Genomic DNA, 22,175 nt, shown 5'->3' with positions numbered 1-22,175 from the left:
TTTTTTAATTTTTTCTTATTTCCACACAACTCCTTTATGCTATATTAATGACATAGTTAAATATTGAAAATGGGTGGATTTCCCCTTTAATGCTTGTTTCTTAACGATCGTGTTGTAGAATAATAAGATCAAAGGTACTTTTTAGTCATGTGCATCCCCGATCATCCGCTCCTAATGTCGACGCTGTGGTTATGTAGAACAACAACAACAACAATAACAATAACACACCGTCTCTCACACCGTCGATGAGAACAACAACAAAAACACTGCGCCGAGGCGCGCTTGATTCCACAACACCCGGCGAATGGCCTACTGCCCTGCCGCCGGCGGGCGGGGGGTAAAAACAGTTAGACAGTAGAAACTAGCCTTTATTACAAGACAGTCTTGGATTATTTTCAAAATAGTGTTTGCACTTACTCCCTTTTTGGCCCGTACATCTACATAAGAGTTCAAATTTTAAATATAAAGTGCCTACCCCATGGCCATGGATGTTACAATTATGTCCGGTCTCTCAAAAGTACCCGTAACTTCCGTATTGTTCAATAAAAGAGCATTTTAATTCGATTAGTGGGCATTTTCTTATAGAGTTATAATGTATCAAAGTGTAATACACCTTCCAACCGATAGGGTCACGTAGTTGAAAGCATGCTGAGAAAATGACCAACGATCGGATTCAAATGCTTTTTATTGAACAATACGGAAGATACATGTATTTCTGAGGGCCCGTACATACTTGTAACATCAGTGGTCATGGAGTAAGCACTTTATATTTGAAATCTGAACGTTTATGTAGATGTACGGGCTGAAAAGGGGAAAAGTGCAAACACTATTTTGAAGATCATCCAAGACGGTCATGACAGATGACCGTCTTGTGATCCAATACTAGATAGAAACCAAACAAAACATTTATCATCATGATATATATCATAATGTATAATATATATTTTTTTGGTTTATATTTATTTTGTTTATGATGTGTTATTATTTATTATTATTGTTATATTATTTATTTATTTTTGCTTGTATGTATGTCGACATAAACGTTGCTTTCAGAGGTGAGTTTGGTGATTTACTGTATCTGCGTCCGGAAAGACTGGGTCTCATGAACGAGCGCTCCTCAGAAGGAACCCGCCCACGGCCTGTGCTTTGGATCGTGAGTGGACGACGTGGCCGTCAATCATGTGTGCGCGTCTTCCCATTGGTCTGAATGTCGGTCAGTGATGAGGACATGGAGGTTATTCATTGGAATTCTGTGTCACTATGAGGACATCTACTGACCACACACACACACGCACGCACGCGCACACACCCACACACACACACACACACACACACACACACACACACACACACACACACACACACACACACACACACACACACACACACACACACACACACACACACACACACACACACACACACGGGGCGTGGTCTAAGTCTGTCCACACTACTAAATAAAAGTAGTAAATATATTTAAAATAAAAGAGACCACATGCAATACCTTCACCCTGAAAACCCCTGCTGTCTCAGTGTTTCCAAAACCTTTGAGCTTGAGACCCAAAAGACAGATTCTCCCTAGACCCAGGGCCCAAACTTACAAAAATACATAAGGAATTAACCACTTAACCCTCTAGAACCTGAACTATGAAACTATCAGAAAATTCCAGAATTTTGAAAAGGGACACTTTATTGGGTCCTAAAACATTTTTGATTTTGTTTTATTTTTTTTAACATTCCTTTGTATCATTTATTTGTTGTATCATATTTGATACAAGGGGTATTAAAAGGGGTATTTCAAGTCGGTTTTACTGCCTCCCCCTGGCCAGCCGGGGCGCCTGATGGAGGGGAAAGGAACTGGTTGGAATAACGTGTTCCTTCCACGCGCTACGTCCAACCAGGGAAACTCTCCCCTGTCAGGTGATAAGAAGGTCAGTTGGCTCTCATGCATTGAAGGAGGCATGAGCTCGGCCCTGGCCTCCCTAGGTTGGCAGAGGGAGTGTAGTGCCCAGGATTACATAGAGATTGGCACTGGGTGTAAAAAATAGGGTTACAAAATCGTGGGATAAAATTTTGAAACAAAAAAAAAAATCAAGTCGGTTTTAACATTACAAAAAAAAACATTTTAGACCTGTAGTATCAAATATGATACAAATCGTAAAGGACTATAGAGCTGTAGTATCAAATATGATACAAACACTTTTGACATCATAAAAAACAAACTCAAATGCTAAATTTTGAGAGCTCTTAAGTGCATTCAAGTTATCCAACACTTATTTCAAAATATTAGTAAAGATATACTAGGAAAACGTACCCGAACTGCTTAAAAAATAATTATTTGTTAGTAGCGCATCAACCTCTCCTGTTTAGTTGATGGCAGCCATTTTGGGTCAGACCACCTGAGGCTCTGTAACTACCTGCAGTGCAAATGGTATGGTCCAGGGGGAAGTGGGGATGTGTCAGATATGATACAACAGGTTCTTGGTCCAAGTATTGATTACACTGATTTATTAAAAAATCAGTGTAATGTGTGTATCATATATGATACGTTTGGTGACATAGGGTTAAGGCCTGTTCAATAGTGAAAATAGCCGATCTACTAAGATTTTGAAAGTCTTGGCACAGAAAGCGAGTGCAATACTACAAAAAATGTAATCAATATAGAACAAATTAAAATGCAAAATCAGAAATCAATATAATACAATTAACTATAACTAGGTGGATGGGGTAAAGGGGAGGGGAGAAAATAATGGCCCATGGCTAAATTGCAACGGTAGGAAAAACATCTTCAAAATAAGACAGAAACGGTTGCCAAGACCATAACATATTCCAGTTGCATCCATGTGATGTTTTTCTTTATTAGTTATTCTATTTATAGTGGCTCATAGGAATAGACTATGTGACAACCAGGAATAGTTTGGTGACCACAGGAGAGACTGTTGACAGCTGGAATGTAGACGGCATCCCGGGAGCAGTGTGGGTTAGCGCCCCAGGCTGTGTCTTCCGTGAGGAAGAAGCCCAACAAACCCACGGTGAGGCCTTTAGGAGGGCCATTCAAGCAATCCGCAAGTGGAGCCTGCAGTACCACCACGGCCAAAGGAACCATCACGCCAGAAGGAAATGTTTGGATCGGGGCGGTGCACCGGATGTGGCGCAGCGCTCAGGTCCTGGACCTGGTGAGACGAAGGAGGAGCCCGGCCAGGAAAGAACCCACAGAGCCTAGTCCCTCCACGTGCCAGAGCCTCCCCGAGTCCCGGCAGAGTACTTCCGGAGAAGCGGACTGAGTGGCCCTGTCTTTCCCTATAGGACTGACCGTGGGTAGCTACTGGGACGTAAGTCGGGGCTTGATCAACCCTGGCTGGGTCACCTGGGCGAGGGTGTATGTTGTATGTTGCGAGACCCGAAACACCCGATGACCCCAGGCTACAACACTGGTGATACGTCCCAGTTGCATCCATGTGATGTTTTTCTTTATTATGGGTGGAACCTCTGATTGTATACTTAAGTTCAAGTTTAAGATGTGACATAACATCCTCCACCCAGCGTTTGAGAGATGGCGGCATTGCTTTTTTCAAACTAAAAAGTATCAGGCGTCTAGCAAGTAAAGTGGAGAATGCTATACAGTAGCTTTAGTTTAGTGAGTCGATATTGGTGTTCCCTGCGGGGGTACTCCAAACAATGCAGTCAATGGTTTAGGGTCTATAGTTGAGTTACACAAAATAAGGTATTAAATACCTCCGTCCAAAATGAAGTGACCAAAAAACAAGGGAAAAATTCAACGTCACACTGATAAGAACCAGTATGCGCGCGCAGGCCGGCACCAACTGAACCCCAGCGCTCATAAGATACAATGTAAAAGTGGTCACAGCCTCACGTGTAAAAATGCATCCCATCAAACTTTCAGATGCTGTTTTTCTCCCAGTGTGGAGGAAGAATGCTTAGAATGGCCGAGAATAGCAGACCTCCAAGCTCACAATGGTCTCATCTGCGACGCGGTTGTGAGCTTGTATGTCAGCTATTCTCGGCGAGCAATACCGTTGCGGGGTGAAGTACATGTGTCTCGCTAGGGCGCACCTCACTAGCCAACACACAAGAGGGGGTTGAATGAACTGAAACCAGCGCACCCCATAACAACAGGTTTGGGTGTCTGTTCGGAATTGATTACATGAAACAGTCACCTGTGCGTCCAGTCTCAATGTTGGTCAACAAATAATTGGTCTATGGAGCGAATCAGTCTGGATTCCAGGCTAAGCGATACTGCCCCCACCTGGCCATCTAGATCTCTCTAGCCTGGGCAGCATTCCTTTTCGGGTATATGATCCGGTCGGGAGCTCTACGTCATCCGCGTCATCAGCGACCGGATCGCGACAAACCGGAAAGACGTCTCACCCCAAAATAGGTCCGTCCTAATAAAATCCTTGATGCGCGTAGTTTAGCTTATTTTTCCATATCCATATTATCCCATGGGGAAATTTTATTCCATTTAAATAGGGATTGGGGAACCAAAACAAAGCGGCACTGCAAAACCGGATCGCGACAATCCGGAAAGAGGATTATCTTTTCTTTTTTTTTTCAGTAGGCGTGGCCTAGACCGGATCATATGGGTCTTTAGTAACGCATACCAGGCTTTCCTTCGAGGTGGAAAGACTGGTGACGCGAGGTTAAGATCTCTCTAGCGCACCATTCACTCTCCAGGTAATGATGGCTGATCACACAGATGGTCTTTCTGTAATGTTCTCTATGATGGGTTTACCTGGAAACAAACAAACCGTACAAACATTATTCACACCACATTAAAAACTAATTCACTTCTTGAGAGACAGATAGATAGATAGATAGATAGATAGTCACTTACTGTAATAATAATGCCACTATAGACAACCTCTCTCTGTCTGAAGTTTTTCAGACAGAGAGAGGTTCCTACAGATCTATTAAGATAAATACAGTATTACTTAGAGACCGGGAGGATTGTACCTGGCGTGAAGTCTTTGTGGTGCAGACAGAGTCTCCAGCCCTGCTCTCCCTCCAGCACTGGAAGCTTTTCTCTGTAAACCCAGAGCTCATCGTGAACGTTGTAGGAGATGAAGGCATCGTAGCGCTGAGGAGACCCCCTCTTTCTTCCCTTGGCATCATAAAGAGCCAGGAAGAGGTAGTAGGCATAGATTAGAGATGCAACCTCAGGGAGTGGTAGGGGGAGGATGTGAGCATAGTTGGCACAATCGCACAAGTAGAGGAAATGAAGCAGATGAAGCTAGCGTCCACCGTCCAGCCAACAGGAATTATAGTCAAAGTCCAGAAACCGGGTTCCCTTTTTAGCCAGAGGAATGCCATATGTGTAGCGATGACGGTGAGCGTCAACTACCAGTGTTTGGTTGTTGTACAGCATCCACTGCTGAAAGTCAGTATTAGAACAATCACAAGCTAAAGGGTTGTCACCCATTTTAATATACCTGAGAGCATGGAGAAAACTGAACGCAGAGACTTTGGTCACCGTCAACTCATTCTGGCTCAGGTCCAACCAAAAGAGTTGAGTCAGATTGGCTTGTGCCAGGAAATCCAGGGACGCCAGATTACAGCTTTTTAAGGAAGAGTCTTCAGCTGTGGTATATATTTAAATGAGTTCGGGTCCAGTGGTTCACCATGGACAACATACAAATGTTCTAAATGTTTCATATTTGAGAGCATGTCCCATACGATGTATGTAAACAGTTTTTTGTGGACTGAATTGTTAATCGTTAAGCACTTCAGGCTCTGCATTAAGGTGGTATCGTAGTTTTGCCAGTGTAACTCATTGGGAGGTGAAGATGTCATTTTGAATTGGTTATTCAAATTTAGACTAAGTGTTTCAAGTTCATCTAGTCCTTCAAAAAAGTCGCTGTTCCATGGATCGTAGACAGCCAACTTATTGCATTCCATGTCTATTGTAAGTGCTTGAACGATTTCGTACTCATAAGTCATTCATTCTTAAATCCAAAAATTCTAGTTTGTGTAGGCCCGTCTTGAATGTGGCGCCATTAGAGTTAGAACCTTTAGTTCATTAAGATGTGGAAAAACACACGGTTTGAGTTCAAATAATGTGGTTGTAATCTAGCTGAAGGTGTCTGATTCTGGTTAAATTTAAGAAGTCGAAGCAGTTTAAATCATTAATACGATTGTTACTCAGGTCGAGGATTTGAAGCACGGAGAGAGATTCTTAACATCGTCTGGCACTTTGGAAATGTGGTTTTCGGTGACGTTCAGCTGACTCAATTGTTTAATTTGTTTTATTGAATCTTAGACAGTTCAGTCAGGTTATTATGTGATAGATCAAGGTTGAGTACAAGGTGACAGTGTTTTACTAAGGCTGTCATTGATGTTACCCTGTATTTTGTAGATAATATTTAAGAGATTTCTGTCTATCCAGTCCACACATCGTACTCCCAGCTGTAGGCTACTCCAGTGAATCAAGGCTCTGTAGAGCCTTTCTGATGGAGTTAAAAGACCAAATAGAACCAATCAAATACACCGTAGGTATATTCTTCAGAAAATACTTGTCTGGTATGTCCCACTCAGTATCATTACAGTATGACAGGTCGATTGTCTGAAAATACAGCTAAACTTTTTTTTTATCGAGTTTGACATCGTCACCTTCTTAAACTAACAGCCTAAGTATTTTTTTTAAAGTTTTTCAGAAAAAATAAAAAAACAAAACTACATGATATTGCTCAATCATTTCACCCAAAACGTTTATAACACATTATGACTATTAAGATAAAAAATAACACTTTCTGTCAGTTATGTAACTGACTAAGAGATTTAAATAGGTTTGAATAGAATTAAACCTGACTTAGACAAAAGCCCCGTCATCTACATGAGTTATTGAAGTAAAACTCAGATTGATACATATCTGTGAGATTTGGATTGTAAAAATCTGTCCTGTGTATGGTTTGGATGTAATTGCCTGTATGTTATGGCAAAAACGTCCACTAGATGTCACTGTTTCCCAGTCACATGAATTCTCAGGTAGCCACCTTTTAATAAGTGAAAAGCAATGAAGTCCCTCCTGAAAGGTGGGCTCTTTTTGGTTGAAATTTCAGAGGTAAGATAGAAAATGTTTTGTCATATTATCGTCTCAGAGGTGTTACTGAACATGATTAATGTAACTTAATACAATTAAAACAATTCTAATAATGGTCTAATAATTTTCTGAAAACATGCTCTACAAACGGGTTGTTTGTCACTTTATGGTAAAAAAGGGTTCCTACATTTTCCATTACACATTCCATACTTTTCCAGACTCATGTGTTTTAATCAATGTATGTGTCACATCAGTATGGTAGAGAAGGGTAGTTGTGTCACGTTACAATACTATTATGATATATCTACATTTGCAGTAATTTGTATCAATAATTATAAACTTTATTTAATTAGCACTTTTCAAAAACAGGTTTACAAAGTGCTTAACAATACAAATACAATACATACACAGGAAATATAAAGGCAATTCAATGATGGAAAATGTAAAAACAAAGGAACCATACAACAATAATAAGACCAAAAATAAGAGTGAAAGCAGAGAACTAGCTGACTATTCCTTCTAGCTAAAGGCCATTCTAAAGTAATGAGTTTTTGAAAGATTTTTGAAAGTGGACACCGAAGTGGCCTGTCTAATTTGCAGGGGGAGTTGGTTCCACAGAAATGGAGCCCTAGCAGCGAATGCCCTGTCACCTTCCGTCACAAGGTTTGTCTGGGGGGGGGGTCAAGTAAAAGTTTGTGTGCTGATCTAAGATTGCGGGTGGGTTTGTGGGGAGACAGGAGGTCAAAAATATAAATAGGAGAAAGTCCGTTCAGTGCTTTAAAAACAAACGATGACATTTTAAAATCAATTCTGAACGCCACTGGTAGCCAGTGCAGTGAGTGAAGCAAGAACAGGGGTGATGTGGTCATATCTCTTGGTTCTTGTAAGAACTCTAGCTGCTGTGTTCTGAATTAGTTGAAGGCGATTGATTGACTTTTTGGGGAGTCCAGAAAAAAGTGAATTACAGTAGTCCAAGTGGTTTGTGACAAAGGCATGAATAAGGGTTTGTGCATCGCTGAATGAGATAAATTATCAGATTTTTTTAATATTCCTAATTTGGAAGATGGCTGTTTTTGCAATGTTAGAAAAATGCTTTGTGAAGTTTAGGTCTGAGTCAAATAGGACTCCCAGGTTTCTTGCTTCATGGGTGCACTGTAACCCCTGTGTGTGTAATAACTGCGTTACACTGTCTCTACAGGTTTTTGGTCCAAACACAATAATTTCAGTGTTGTCATTGTTTAGCATAAGAAAGTTGTTTGACATCCAGGATTTTATGGCAGAAAGACAGGCAATCAAAGGGGAGACAAGAGAAACCGAAGAAACTGTGGAAGGGTCTGATGGGTCTAAGGAAAAATAAATGTGTGTGTCGTCAGCATAAAAATGGAAGGAGACGTTAAAATTGTGAATAACTTGGCCTAAAGGAAGAAGATAAATACAAAATAATAACGGACCAAGGATTGACCCGTTGGTATGTATTAGTTGGTAAGTTGGTATGTTGACCATTATGTACAATAGACCAAGCTACAGTAGTACCACTGTGTCGTTGTTAATGAATGTTTAGTCTCCGGTGACTCATCTCGTTGGCCCTGGAAATGTATTATTTTCCAACCTTGCACCTGTGGAGTCACTATTTCATCACCCCTGGGCCAGATGTCATCACTGGGAAACACACGCCTGCCTTTGCTTGTCCAGCTCATGTTTAATTTGTACACACCTGGGAATAGTCTGTTTTTGTCAGACAATCAAAGATGTCTACCGATACATCTGGACACTTCTGAATGCAAGGTAGTTGCAAGAACAACGGCCAGAACACAAAGCTACGCCCATTGCTTTAACAGCCAATCATATCACCACCCCAAAATGAAGGACTACCCTTAAGACTTTGGATTGGTTCTGCAATACAGTTTTTGTTTTCTCTCTCTAATAGACCACCGAAGTCTGACGTCATTTACACATCCTTTGTTTGTCTACCTGGTTCGCAGTTTTCCACCCCCGTTCTGAATCCCATAGAAGTATTTAATATCGCGTCAAATAAGAACTGTGTTCCAAAAATAAACAAATGACCCCGGCGGTTTGACTCTTATGGATATGAAGCATCAACTGACGGTGAGAAAACGCTAATGTTACTTCCGCCGAATTAGTTACATTTTCGCCAGAAACAGACTGTTTCAAATATAAGTGACTGACTATCATAAACGATACAGAACCTCCTCCCTGACAATATCGCCGGGACAGTGTGTTTATTTTTGAACCACAATTCTTATATGAGACGATTCTAAGATGACCCAATGTTATTCTCCATTGACAAATTACTTCCGCAAACCTGGGGATGAACGAGTGACGTCAGGACTTCGGTGGTCTATTGTTTCCACCCAATTGTTACAATGAAAGCGAAGAGATTGCATCATTCTCTATGTTCACTGGTAATTTTCCAGGTGCTGGAACTCAAAAACAACCTGTTCCTCTTGGGGACTCACAGGACTTTTGCTACCACAATCAAAATAGAAATGAAGTAAATATGAACAAATATTTCAAAATCATGCATAAAAGCATACAATTAGTAATAAACAGAAGTACAATACAAGGCAGTTGTCACACACAAAAAGCAAGTCTACATAGAAAATAGGTAGATACTATTAGCTTTAATTAGTAGATTACATAATATAACAAACTGTTGGTAATGTACTGGCTGTATAGGAGGTGGTGTTGCTTGCTAACTTTCTTGCGCTTTTATTGAGAAGAAATGTATAATATTATTTTGAAAACTATTTCTGGCATTTTTCTTTTCACAAATAATGTTTGAGATTGTTTGGGGGGAAAACTTTGTGGTCATAAACATTGACCAATTAGAACAGGGGGGCGGAGCTAAGTAATACCAATGAAGGACAAGGACTCTCAACTGAGTCCAAAGAGGCAACTCACAAGTCTACATGACAAACTGTCCAAAAGTATGGCAAAAGATGGGCTGGGCCTATTTGCCTGTTTAGTTGATATTTGATATATCAACTAAACAGGCAAATAGGCCCAGCCTATACTAGCGTTTTGGCTGCGCCACTGGCTTGCAGATCGGCTATTCATGTATTTGTTGATTTTAAGTGTGTAAGTGTGAGTCAAGGAGCAGTTAAATTGAGAGCTTGAGGAAATGAATCATCTCATTTGGATGTTAGACCTGACAGGCAAGGCCATTTCTATTCTATGTTTAAAAAGATCACTATATTGTAAAAGGTAAACATGGGAAAATGTTTTGTTTTTTCCCCAACTGTGAATGTCATAGGACCTTTAGACAAAATATGTGCGATTATGGTGTTCCTACTTTCAAAAATCACTCCCAGAGCAAATTAAGCTGCGTGTTTGAGTTTATTATGCTCCCTTATTACTTACTCTCTACTGCCTAATGCTGCCTTATTACTGACTCCCATAGTGCCTAATGCTGCCTTATTACTGACTCTCTACTGCCTAATGCTACCTTATTACTGACTCCCTACTGATGCCTTATTACTGACTCTCTACTGCCTAATGCTGCCTTATTACTGACTCCCATAGTACCTAATGCTGCCTTATTAGTGACTCTCTACTGCCTAATGCTGCCTTATTACTGACTTCCATAGTGCCTAATGGCCCCTTATTACTGACTCCCTACTGCCTAATGCTGCCTTATTACTGACTCCCATAGTGCCTAATGCTGCCTTATTACTGACTCCCATAGCGCCTAATGCTGCCTTATTACTGACTCCCATAGTGCCTAATGCTGCCTTATTACTGACTCCCATAGTGCCTAATCCACAAGGTCATGGGTTCGACCCCGGGCACCACCAACTCAGTGTATGAGTAGCACGCTTGGATGTGGCAAATTGTGCGGTAGTTGCACCTGCGGCGATATGCGTGGCGGTAAAACTGGGTTTGCAAGCCTGTGGCTTCTAGGGAAATATGGCTAATTCCACAGTGTCCAGTCCGGTCTCTACCAGTGGACCCCGATTCCTAGCTAAGCGCAAACACAAAGTGCCTCGAGATTTAGTGGTAAAGGAAGGGGGAGAGACTACGGAGGGAAGAGTCTCTTAATATGATTTCCACTATGGCCTAACATTCACTAATGGCTGATCTCACCCAGATGTATTCCTTTCATACATCGGTAGGACAACACACAAGCGCATACACCTGTCTATATACCTCTGTCAATTAGATATAGACATGTTTAGTGATTATATATTCCTTTGAAGCCACCATTAAGACAAATTATCTTCCAGACCGTGACCTTTTCTATGGCTAAAGTGAGAATAATCTGTACCCACAGAAGTAGGTGTCCCTTCATTGATAGTAAAAGAAGAATACATATTCTACAAATGTATTATGAACTCAAATTGGCCCAAGCATTTAAATATATTTATTGTATTCGTCGATCTACAAGGTTAACCTGAAGTATGTCAAACCCCTGGCCCTATTCCAAAAATAGTAGCCTATCAGCTCGATAATTATTTACTTATGGCTTCTCTGAATTATTTATAGAAAAACTATAACTATAACGATGTAGAAAATCTACAATAATCGAGCCCGGCACAATTTAATTCTCTAACAGCTACAGAGAAACATTTCCACTTTATTATTTTGGCTAGACTGAATCTCCTAACAGTTATAGAAAAGTGTCCGTATCTGACGTTGCACGAATATACTATAAATACAAGCGTTTGCCCAGTAATTTCTCAGTTTACTGCCCTGCCACAATTAAATATTTTTTATCAGTTTGTGTTGCAGTCGTGTAGATTCTCGAGCTTACCCCAGGGGCGTAGAAGAGTCCTTTTGAAGAAACCTAGTCTATTTTACTTTGTTTAACAACACAAATAATTAGTCCTTCAAGTTCGGGTTTCACTTTATTTAGCTCAGTACAATATATCTGGGCTTACTATAAATATTAATTTTCAAACAATAGAATAAATAAATAAAAATCAGTCAAACTGGTCTCTTTTCAATGCCTTCAAATATTAGGCTGGTTCTACATCAATTTAGACACAATTTACAGTAAATAGAAATTTAATTAAATGTACATAGCATTTTGCGAAGTTTTTCGATGAATTTGAAAATGTTTATACAGAAGATATCAGAATCGCTTTTGAAATAATGTCTCACATCACGTCATAAACGGTCAATGACTGAGAGACTAGACAGAATGTCCCAGGCCGAATCGCTTAATGAAAATACCCAGGGTCAAACTCTCTGCAGAGGATGTCCAAGACTGAATCATCAGCGAAAATGTCCAGGATCAAACTCTCTGTCCCCTGAAAGACCTCAGAGACGCAATGGATCGATTACTCAACTTGCGGCGCATACCTGCAATATATGCTTTTACGAGATCTCAAATTAGACAAAATCTTCTATAAGTATTTTGTCTTTCTTTTCCGGAGAAAATTGATGACAAGGGGAAAACATCTGAGTGATTTTACCCCAGCGAAGCCCGCTCGGAGGTCCGGAACCTGTCTATTTATAGGACAGATCACGAGAGGCTGGACCATTAGTCCGCCTTAAACCAGTTACACCTTGATCTGTCTGCTTGCCATGGCGTAATTTCACATGTCCACGTTCTCATGCACGTGAAGAGCGTGCTTCTATTATCCAACACACATATTAGTACTGTACATATTTAATATGGCATTGTCACCAACAAAAAAGAAAAAATAAGTAAATAAGCTTTGATTGATTGTTGAATACTTTATTTAGAAGTTTGCATAAAAAAAGCACATGAAAGTACAGTTCAAATACAAGGTCAATTAAAGCCGTATTACGCACATTTTGAATAAGGCTGCTATCTTGTGGACTGTTAAGGTCCTTACACACCGGGGCGATTTTTTTCATGCGAATAATACGTTTTTTTTAAAAACCTTATAAAGTCAATGCAAGCTTCCACACCAGTTTCGCGGAGCGAAAAAAGCTTCTTTTAATTATTCGGAACGAGTCCGAAATTTGCGTATATTCGCCGGTGTGTAACCGCCTTTAGAGTTGTTTGTGGATGGTTGGTGGTTAATCTGTAACTGATTTTTTTCATTTTTGAATCCTGCAACTGACAAATAAAGTATGAAAAACTAACTAGAAAAGGTGCTCCTGGTAGGAGGTCAGGTAGGTTATTATGGCCTCCTGGTGGCGCTATAAAAGGCCAATGTGAAAAGGGTGCCATTCCTTCTTAGGCCTTTCACGGCAATCGGACACTGCATTCATAAATTAGACCTGCTGGTGGCGCTATAACAGGCCAGTGGGGAAAAGGTGGCATTTCTTCCTCGGCCTAGTGGGAATGTGTGTGCAAAATTTCACGGAAATCGCACACTGCGTTCATGATTTGAGGAATTTTGTTCAAAACGGACCTATGCTGCAAACTTTGGAAGCCCAATTTTAGCCAAGTAGGATGGAATATGAAATATCGGACACATCCATCTTGATCACATGACTGTAGAGATACTGTGTACCGATTTGCGTAGAAGGAGTAAGAGCAAAAATTGTGTTTTACAAAACTCAGCCTCCTGGTGGCGCTCTAAAAGGCATATGTGAAAAATGCAGGGCAAAAGGTTCCTCTAAGGCAAGGCAAGGCAAGGCAACTTTATTTATATAGCACTTTTCATACACAGGGCAATTCAAAGTGCTTTACAGAATAAAAAATCATAATACAAAGTGCAACAATGCACTTTAAAAATAAATGGAGAATATAATAGATACAATTAAAATAAATACTCCCACCTTTTATACAAAACATGATAATAATAAAAAGTGACATTGTCATTTAAAGACCAGGCAAGACCTAGCTGTTCTTAGCCATCATTGGGTAGGGTAAGCAATGTTAAATAAATATGTTTTTAACTTGGACTTAAAAACAGCTATGGTTGGGGATTGTCTAATGTAAGCTGGAATATTGTTCCAGGTTTGTGGTGCATAGTAGTGAAATGCTGCTTCACCATGTTTTGTTTCAACAAATGGAACAATTAATAGGCCAGCCCCAGATGACCTAAGGGTTCTAGGGGGTTCATATGGCTCCAGCATGTCTAAGATGTAGCTGGGCCCAGAGCCACAGAGACATTTATAGACAAGTAACAAATTTTTAAAATCAATTCTCTGGGGGACTGGTAGCCAATGTAAAGATTTTAGGACTGGTGTAATATGGTCATATTTTCTAGTTTTCGTCAGGACTCTAGCAGCAGCATTCTGAATCAGTTGGAGTTGTCTAAGCGCTTTGCTTGAGAGTCCTGTGAGCACACCATTACAGTAATCCAGTCTACTGGAAACAAAAGCATGTATAAGTGTTTCTAGGTCTTGCTTGGACATAATTCCCCTGACTCTTGCAATATTTTTAAGGTGATAATAGGCAGATGAAATTACAGATTTTATATGACTGTTAAAATTTAAATCTGAATCTAGGACAACACCAAGATCTCTGACCTGACTCTTAGGTATAAGAGACCGGGATTTAAGGTGAGAGATTACTCTCTGTCTCTGGTTCTGTGGTCCAAAAACAATTATCTCAGTCTTATCTTGATTTAATTGAAGAAAATTTTGCCGCATCCAGTCATTGATTTCCTCAATGCAGTGACAGAGGGAATCAACAGGACCATAGTCGGTTGATGTAACTGATATGTAGATTTGCGTGTCATCTGCATAATTATGGTAATTGACTTTATTCTTGCTTATTATGTGTCCTAGGGGAAGCATATAAAGATTAAATAGGAGGGGTCCTAGAATGGACCCCTGCGGAACCCCACAGGTCATGGCCACCTGTTCAGACACACAGTTTCCAATAGAGACAAAGTATTTCCTATTTTGAAGGTATGATTTGAACCACTGTATGACAGTTCCAGAGAGTCCCACACAGTGCTCTAATCTTTGTATTAAAATTGAATGATCCACAGTGTCAAATGCGGCACTAAGATCCAGTAGAACTAGGACAGAGACATTGGCAGAGTTATTATTAAGGCGAATGTCATTTAGAACCTTTATGAGTGCAGTCTCAGTACTATGATGGGGCCGAAATCCTGACTGAAACTTGTCAAAACAATTATTTAAAAGTAAAAAGTGACTCAGTTGTTGATGAACAACCTTTTCAATAATTTTACCTAAAAAGGGTAAGTTTGATATGGGCCGATAATTATTTAGTACTGCAGCATCAAGGCTACTCTTTTTAAGGAGAGGCTTGACAACTGCAGTTTTCAGGTCCCCAGGAAAAATGCCAGATTGAAGAGAACCATTCACAATATTGACTAGTTCTTTCACCAGACTGCCCAAAACGGCTTTGAAAAAACTAGTGGGTAAAATATCAAGGCAACAGGTAGATGAATTCAAACTAGAAACAATATCTTCAAGTATTTTGTCATCAATGAAATTAAATTGCACCATACATACCATGTTGCTTCTGGAGGCCTGTGGTAGTGATAGGATGGCCGTGTTTGACACTGAGACTGAGGAGTTACAAGCATTCCTGATACCTTGAATCTTGTCATTAAAAAATTATGCAAACTCATTACATTTGCTGATAGTGACTAGTTCTGATGATATTAAAGCTGGAGGATTAGTTAACCTGTCAAATGTAGCAAATAAGATGCGTGAGTTGTTACTGTGCTTTTTGATTAGCTCAGAAAAATATGATTGCCTGGCACTTTTCAATTTCATGTTAAAAATATGTAGGTTTTCTTTATAAATTTCTAAATTAATCTGGAGGTTTGATTTACGCCATTTTCGCTCCGCTTTTCGACATTCTCTTTTCTGGGCCCTTACAGAGGGAGTGTTTTTCCATGGTGCTGTTTGCTTATTGGTAATTAATTTATCCTTAGCAGGAGCAATGGCATTAATTACATTCAGCACTTTAGTATTGAAGATACCAAGCGGATCATCAATAGGATTTGGAGCTAGATCAAATTCAGCTTTGATGGCTTCCATAAAAAGTGTTGTGGTATTCTCATCAATGTATCTCTTTTTAATAGTTTCAGATCCAATCTTAGTTCTTGGTGTAATAAAGAGGTCAAAAAATATGCAAGAATGATCTGATAGAGCAACATTTAGCACAGTGACATTGGAGATGTTAACACCCTTGGTAATAATTAAATCTAGTGTGTGTCCTCTGTCATGGGTCGGGCCATTCACATGTTGGGACAAACCAAACATGTGAAGTATGGCAGATAATTCTATGGCACTCTTATCATTGACATTATCTACATGTATGTTCAGATCACCTGAAATTACTAAACAGTCAAATTCAGTGCAAATAATTGAAAGCATCTCAGTAAAGTGCTCAAGAAAATGTACACTGTAACGAATTTCTGTAATTTCTACAGTAAAAATTTACAGTAACTTATTGTTCTGTCAATTTACAATGTTTAACTGCATTTTGCAATGCATCATGGGAAAAAAATCATTACAGAAAGTTACTGCATTTTTCCACAGTAACATAATGTAGAAATTACAGTCAGGTTAATTTCTACAGTAAAATGTTACAGTAATTTACTGTTCTGTCATTTTACAATGTTTAACTGTATTTTGCAATGCATCATGGGAAAAAAAATCATTACAGAAACTTACTGCATTTTTCCACAGTAACCTATTGTAAGAATTACAGTCAGGTTATATTCTAACTGTAGAACGTAGTTTTACAGTAATATGTAAAGTATACATATTCATAATAATAATAATATATTTCATTTATACCACACTTTACATTTTTGGAAATCACAAAGTGCTTTACATGATGTGAACATCATCATCATTATCAGTTATTATCATCATAATTAATTTTATCCTTCAACTTCTTGTTTATGCCTCAAAATGACTGAAAAACTGTTTGAAAGGAGTAAAAACTAAATTGGACACCAAATTCTGGGTCAGCGCGTCGCCCCGAACGCGAACATATAACTCTCCTCACACAAGGCCGTACCGTTCTCCTTAATTGGCTAGGGTCCAATGTGAAGTTATTACGTGCAATAAAGCAATATATCTCAATAACGATACATTTTTAGAATCCGCCTTTTGGATATGTTGTACAGCTTGCTAAGGCGCACACGTGGATGTCTTGTTTGTCACGGTACGACACTCCTAAGTTGACCTTCTATACTTTCGGAAGGCACATAGAGTCTTAAACCTTAAGACCATACCAAAGGACAAAGTCAGAAAAAAAAAAGTGCCATACCGGGACAAACAAGACATCCACGCGTGCGTCTCAGCCAGCTCTACAACATATCCAAAAAGTGGACCCTAAGTCCTTATCGTATTCGAGATATCGAGCAAGATAGCGAAGCCGTAACCATAGCCAATTAAAGGATAATTAAATCATGATTTGATATCAGGGTTTGATGATTTCAAATTTTAGCATTATTTTACGTGTAGATTTGGAAAAAATATATATCGGGGAAATCACGGGCCTGGAACACCCTAAAACCAACCAGGAAGTGGCCTTTTGAGGCACTTCCTGTTTTCCGAGAAAAATAAAATGTACATATTTGGAATCAGCGTCATCACATTAGTCATAAATCAGAGTCTTGAAGAAAAATACAATTTCTAAAAATGTAACAAGGGTTGACATTTGCAGTCTTTTCGCTGAACTTTGAGCTTTATCAGTGTCAAAAAAAATCAGGGCTGGTGCCAAAATATCCGGCTTACTCTCAATATGGATGGAGAGAAGTTTTAGATTTAAAAAAAATATCTGGAGCGATTAGTTACAGATTTTGTGCTAAATTTTGTGGCAAAGGTCAACCAATCTTTTTGGTGAGCTTTTGTATTTCCCAAGGTCCTAGAAAATTGAGACCTATTCCATTCAATTCAGCGTCCCTTTCTGAGTCTGAAAAAGTGTTTTTTAATTTAAAAATAAAATATTAAAATGTTTTTGAGAAAAGCTAAACTTTGAACTATTTCAAAAATCTATAACTTCTTATTGCAGATCGGCTATTTTCTTTTTTTTCTTCTCTTTCTTATATTATTTGACAATTTGGACCATGTTTGACCAGTTTTTATAGTATAGTTTGTTGATTACTTGTAATGCAGTAATGGTCTTTTTCTTTTATTTTTTTTCTTTAGATTTTTTAAGGTATTAAAATGGTTACTTAAAATGTCACTTTGATTGATTGATTGAATACTTTATTTAGAAAGACATGGTAAAAGTACATGGAAGTACAATTCACAATACAAGGTCCTCTAAACTGGATCGATGACTTCACTGTCATCTGGAGACCCCCACCAAAATATGTGGGGACCCTCCTGGGGGTCTCGACCCACAGGTTGAGAACCACAGACAAGGCGGAGCTTGGTAGCTTTGAAGCCACAGACACCGGGAGGCAGATAAACGGCTGTCGGCTGAGAGATTTGTTTTTCAAACCGGGGTGCTTTCTGTACTAGATAACAGGTAAGTTTAATTAGTTTATGGAATTAAAATGTTATCCAAACACGGTCGTGCACGGTTACATGAACTAACACGTTCATGTAACCGTGCACGACCGTGTTTTAGCCATGGTTCACACGACGCTCGTCCTTTCACGAGCCTCATGGCCGGAACTTCAACCTGTTTTTTGCACTTTCAACCCGTACATCAACATAAATGTTCATACTTCAACTATAAAGTGCTTAACCCACGGCCACGGATGTTACAATTTTAATCGGGTGTGTCTAAGTACCCGTATCTTCCGTATTGTTCAATAAAAAACATTTTAATCCGATCGGTGGCCATTTTCTCATAGTTATAATGCATGTCTATAATGTAATACACCCCCCAACCGATGGTCGCGTAGTTGAAAGCGTGCAGAAAACTCGGAGAAAATGGCCACCGATAGGATTAAAATGATTTTTATTGAACAATACAGAAGGTACGGATACTTAAACCCGCCCGATTCAAATTGTAACATCCGTGGCCCTGGGGTAAGCGCTTTATATTTGAAATCTGAACGTTGATGTAGATGTACGGGTTGTAAATGTAGAAAACGTCGATATGACGGTCATGTTTCAGGACTAACGGTATATCAATAGAAAGCAATGTGTTTGCACGATTTAATATAAATGGATGATGTTACAATGCGATCAGGCATCCTAAAACGTTAAAATGTGATTCAACTTGTTAGTTGTAACATTAGCTCTTAAAGGAGAGCTAATGTTGGCCACATATCCCTTTTTTTTTTTAATTTATGAATCTTGTTTTGAGCCTACAGTACAAAGTAAAATAATTTAATTAAGAGAGAGTACAAATGGTACCAATGGATCCTTAAGGAGAATTATATTATCATTGAGGACTTTAGTGTGCAGACAAATTTGGTAATCCGTTTTTTTTAGTTTGTTACTTTGTTTTGCTTTGCACACAGTAGCTAACAAAAGCAGGAAATGCATAAAAGTGGTTCTCAAAGTGGGAACTAGGGACCCCCAGGTGGTGGGGAGGGGTCCAGGTGGTCCCCAGCTACATTAGCAAAGAGCATCAAAATCAGTTTAACCACTTAAACCCTATAAATTTGCTTTTTTGAAAATAGCAGATCTACAAGCTCACAGTGCATTGCATGTGTTGTGTTGTGAGCATAGATCAGCTGTTAAACCAAGTGAACAAAATGTGAAAAAAGTGTGGAATATTTGTTGAACATTTTTGTAACACAAATCTTGAGTCCTTGACACGAAAATGTTTAAGAACCACTGATGTATAACATGAGTTCATTAGTCAGTTCTGCATTGAGTTCATCAGAAGAACTGAATGAATTATGAGCAATCTGATGAGTTAATATTACATTTTAATTTACTGTCGATGGCACAAATAATGTCTTATAATGTTGTTACTTTCTACTGTCTGTTACAGATGCTGAAAGTGCGCAGTGCAAAGACTGGTCAAGAAGAAGAAGTGAAAAGGTGAAATCACTAGGAAAAAACAAATCTCTTCAGAGCCCAGAAATGTATCTCTGCAAACAGTGTGCCCATGAGAGTAAAACCATAGTAGGTTTTACTCGTCATATGACTCTTCACAGTAATGCGCCAAACTTCCTTTTTACCTGTGGTGTACCTGATTGTACCCGTGCATTCAGAAAGTTTGCAGCCTTCAAGTCTCACCTATACAGAGATCATAAGCAGTCTCACAGGAGGAGTGTTACAGACCAACACATTGGCACAACACTGATTTGTCAGATTGAATTTTGTCAGATCACATTTACAAATCTTAAGAATTTCCTTAATCATTTGAAAGGCCATATACAAGAGGGCAGGAAAATAACATGTCCTTTTAGGGGTTGTGAGAAAACATTTGGTGTGAAATCCACATTTTCATCTCATGTTTCGAGGACACACAAAAACAGTTCAGCTGAGCATCTACATGATGAGGCAATGTTTCAACACCCATCCCAACTAGCACAGTTTGAAAACCCATCCCAAACTGAGAGTCAGCCCTCCACCTCTCTCACTGAGATTGATGAACAGCCTGAGACCGGTGAACTTTATGATAGTGTAGATAAAGACCTCTTTTTAAAGAACTTGTCTTTGTTTTATTTGAAGCTTCAGGCTAAGCTACTTTTACCTGCGTCAGTTATTCAGACTATAATTGAAGAGGTCCAAGACATTCATGATGTTGTTCAGTCACATCTCTTTTCAAAGCTTAAAGAGAAATTGTCCGTGCTTGGGGTGCCTGACATGACGATTACAGATGTAATTGAAGAGCTTGCAAAAGATGACATATTAAAAAAGGGCAACAACATTTTGCGTACAGATCAGCGTCGTAAGTCAGTGTTTAAAAACAGCTTCAATTATGTTCAACCTCTCCCCTTGTATCTAGGTACAAATTTGTCAGGAAAAGAATGCTTTGCACAATATGTGCCAATAAAAGAAACTCTAACGTCCCTGTTTGAAAACGAGGGTTTCAAACAGCAGTATGAAAAGGCCCATTCTCGCCTCTCTACTCGTGATGTGTTCATGGATGTATGGGATGGACAGAATACTACAGACAATGTCTTATTTAAAAGTGAAACATCATCGTTAGCCTTGATCCTTTATCAAGATGCTTTTGAGGTCGCCAATCCACTAGGATCAGGCCGAAAAAAACACAAGATACTGGCAGTGTATCTGACACTTGGTAACATTTTGCCGTACAATAGATCAAATATTGATCACATGCAGCTTGTTCTTCTCTGCAGGGAACAAGACTTCAAGTTTTTCGAACAAGAAAAGGTTTTCAGTCCACTGATAAAAGATCTCAAGGATCTAGAGGACAGTGGTATTGTTTTGAGGGACGGCAAAGTTATTCGAGGTTCTGTATGTGCTATAGCTGGAGATAATCTTGGTTCTCATTGTATTGGAGGCTTTGTAGAAAATTTCAGCAGGAGTCACTTTTTTTGTAGGTTTTGTGAAATAGAGAGAAAAACATGGGACAAGAGTCCCTTGTCCATTGGTTTAAAGAGAACAAAACATTTATATCAGCAGCATGTAGAAGAAGTAGGAGCAGGTGGCAGAGACTCAGTGCATGGCATAAAATTTGACTCCATGTTCAACCAGTTATCTTACTTTCATGTTTGTCAGCCTGGTCTGCCACCATGTCTCGGACATGACCTTTTTGAGGGCATTGTTTCTGTTGACCTGGCATTGTGTATCAACCACTTGGTAAACAAGGAAAAACAGTTCACCTATACAGATTTGAACAGAAGTATAAGTAACTTTACCTACCTTGGAAATGAAGCAAATGACAAACCCCCTGATTTCAACCCAGATAGTGAGAAGTTAAGTGGCCATGCTGTCCAGAATTGGTGCCTGTTGAGATTGCTTCCTCTTTTAATTGGAGACAGGATCAAGAATCCATCTGACAATGCTGTTTGGAAGTTAATTTTGCTCATGAGAGAGATGGTTGCTTACATATGTGCACCAGCAATTACCACTTTTCAGATTGAATACTTGCATGTCCTCATTGAGGAATATATACAGTCCAGAGTGGAGTTGTTTCCACAGAATACCATCAAACCAAAGCATCATTATCTCAGTCACTATCCTCTGCTTATTCTACACTTCGGACCTCTCATCCGTCTTTGGACTTTGAGATTTGAGAGCAAACATACATTCTTCAAACAGTGTGCCAGAAAACTGCACAACTTTAAGAACCTGTGTGCTACTCTTGCAGAGCGACACCAGCTCCTTCAAACATACCTAAGTGTTGGCAGTC

General features: G+C 39.4%; 2 protein-coding genes across 2 annotated transcripts in view; both read right to left on the bottom strand.

Annotated features, from left to right (window-relative positions):
• atxn2l (ataxin 2-like) overlaps nt 1–274 on the bottom strand; it is a 37,549-nt gene extending 37,275 nt beyond the window's left edge. The window contains 1 exon segment of the mRNA XM_080446454.1: nt 139–274. Coding sequence (XP_080302580.1) covers nt 139–155 — 17 coding nt within the window. The 5' untranslated portion in view covers nt 156–274.
• Nucleotides 1–22,175, bottom strand: part of ccdc171 (coiled-coil domain containing 171) — an 87,831-nt gene that overhangs the window by 4,734 nt on the left and 60,922 nt on the right. The window lies entirely within an intron of this gene.

This window comes from Gymnoscopelus braueri (assembly GCF_963280865.1).
Source record: "Gymnoscopelus braueri genome assembly, chromosome: 13".
Taxonomy (NCBI): Eukaryota; Metazoa; Chordata; class Actinopteri; order Myctophiformes; family Myctophidae; genus Gymnoscopelus; species Gymnoscopelus braueri.
Note: the sequence above shows the minus strand (reverse complement) of the source record. Positions and strands in the feature narration are given on the sequence as shown.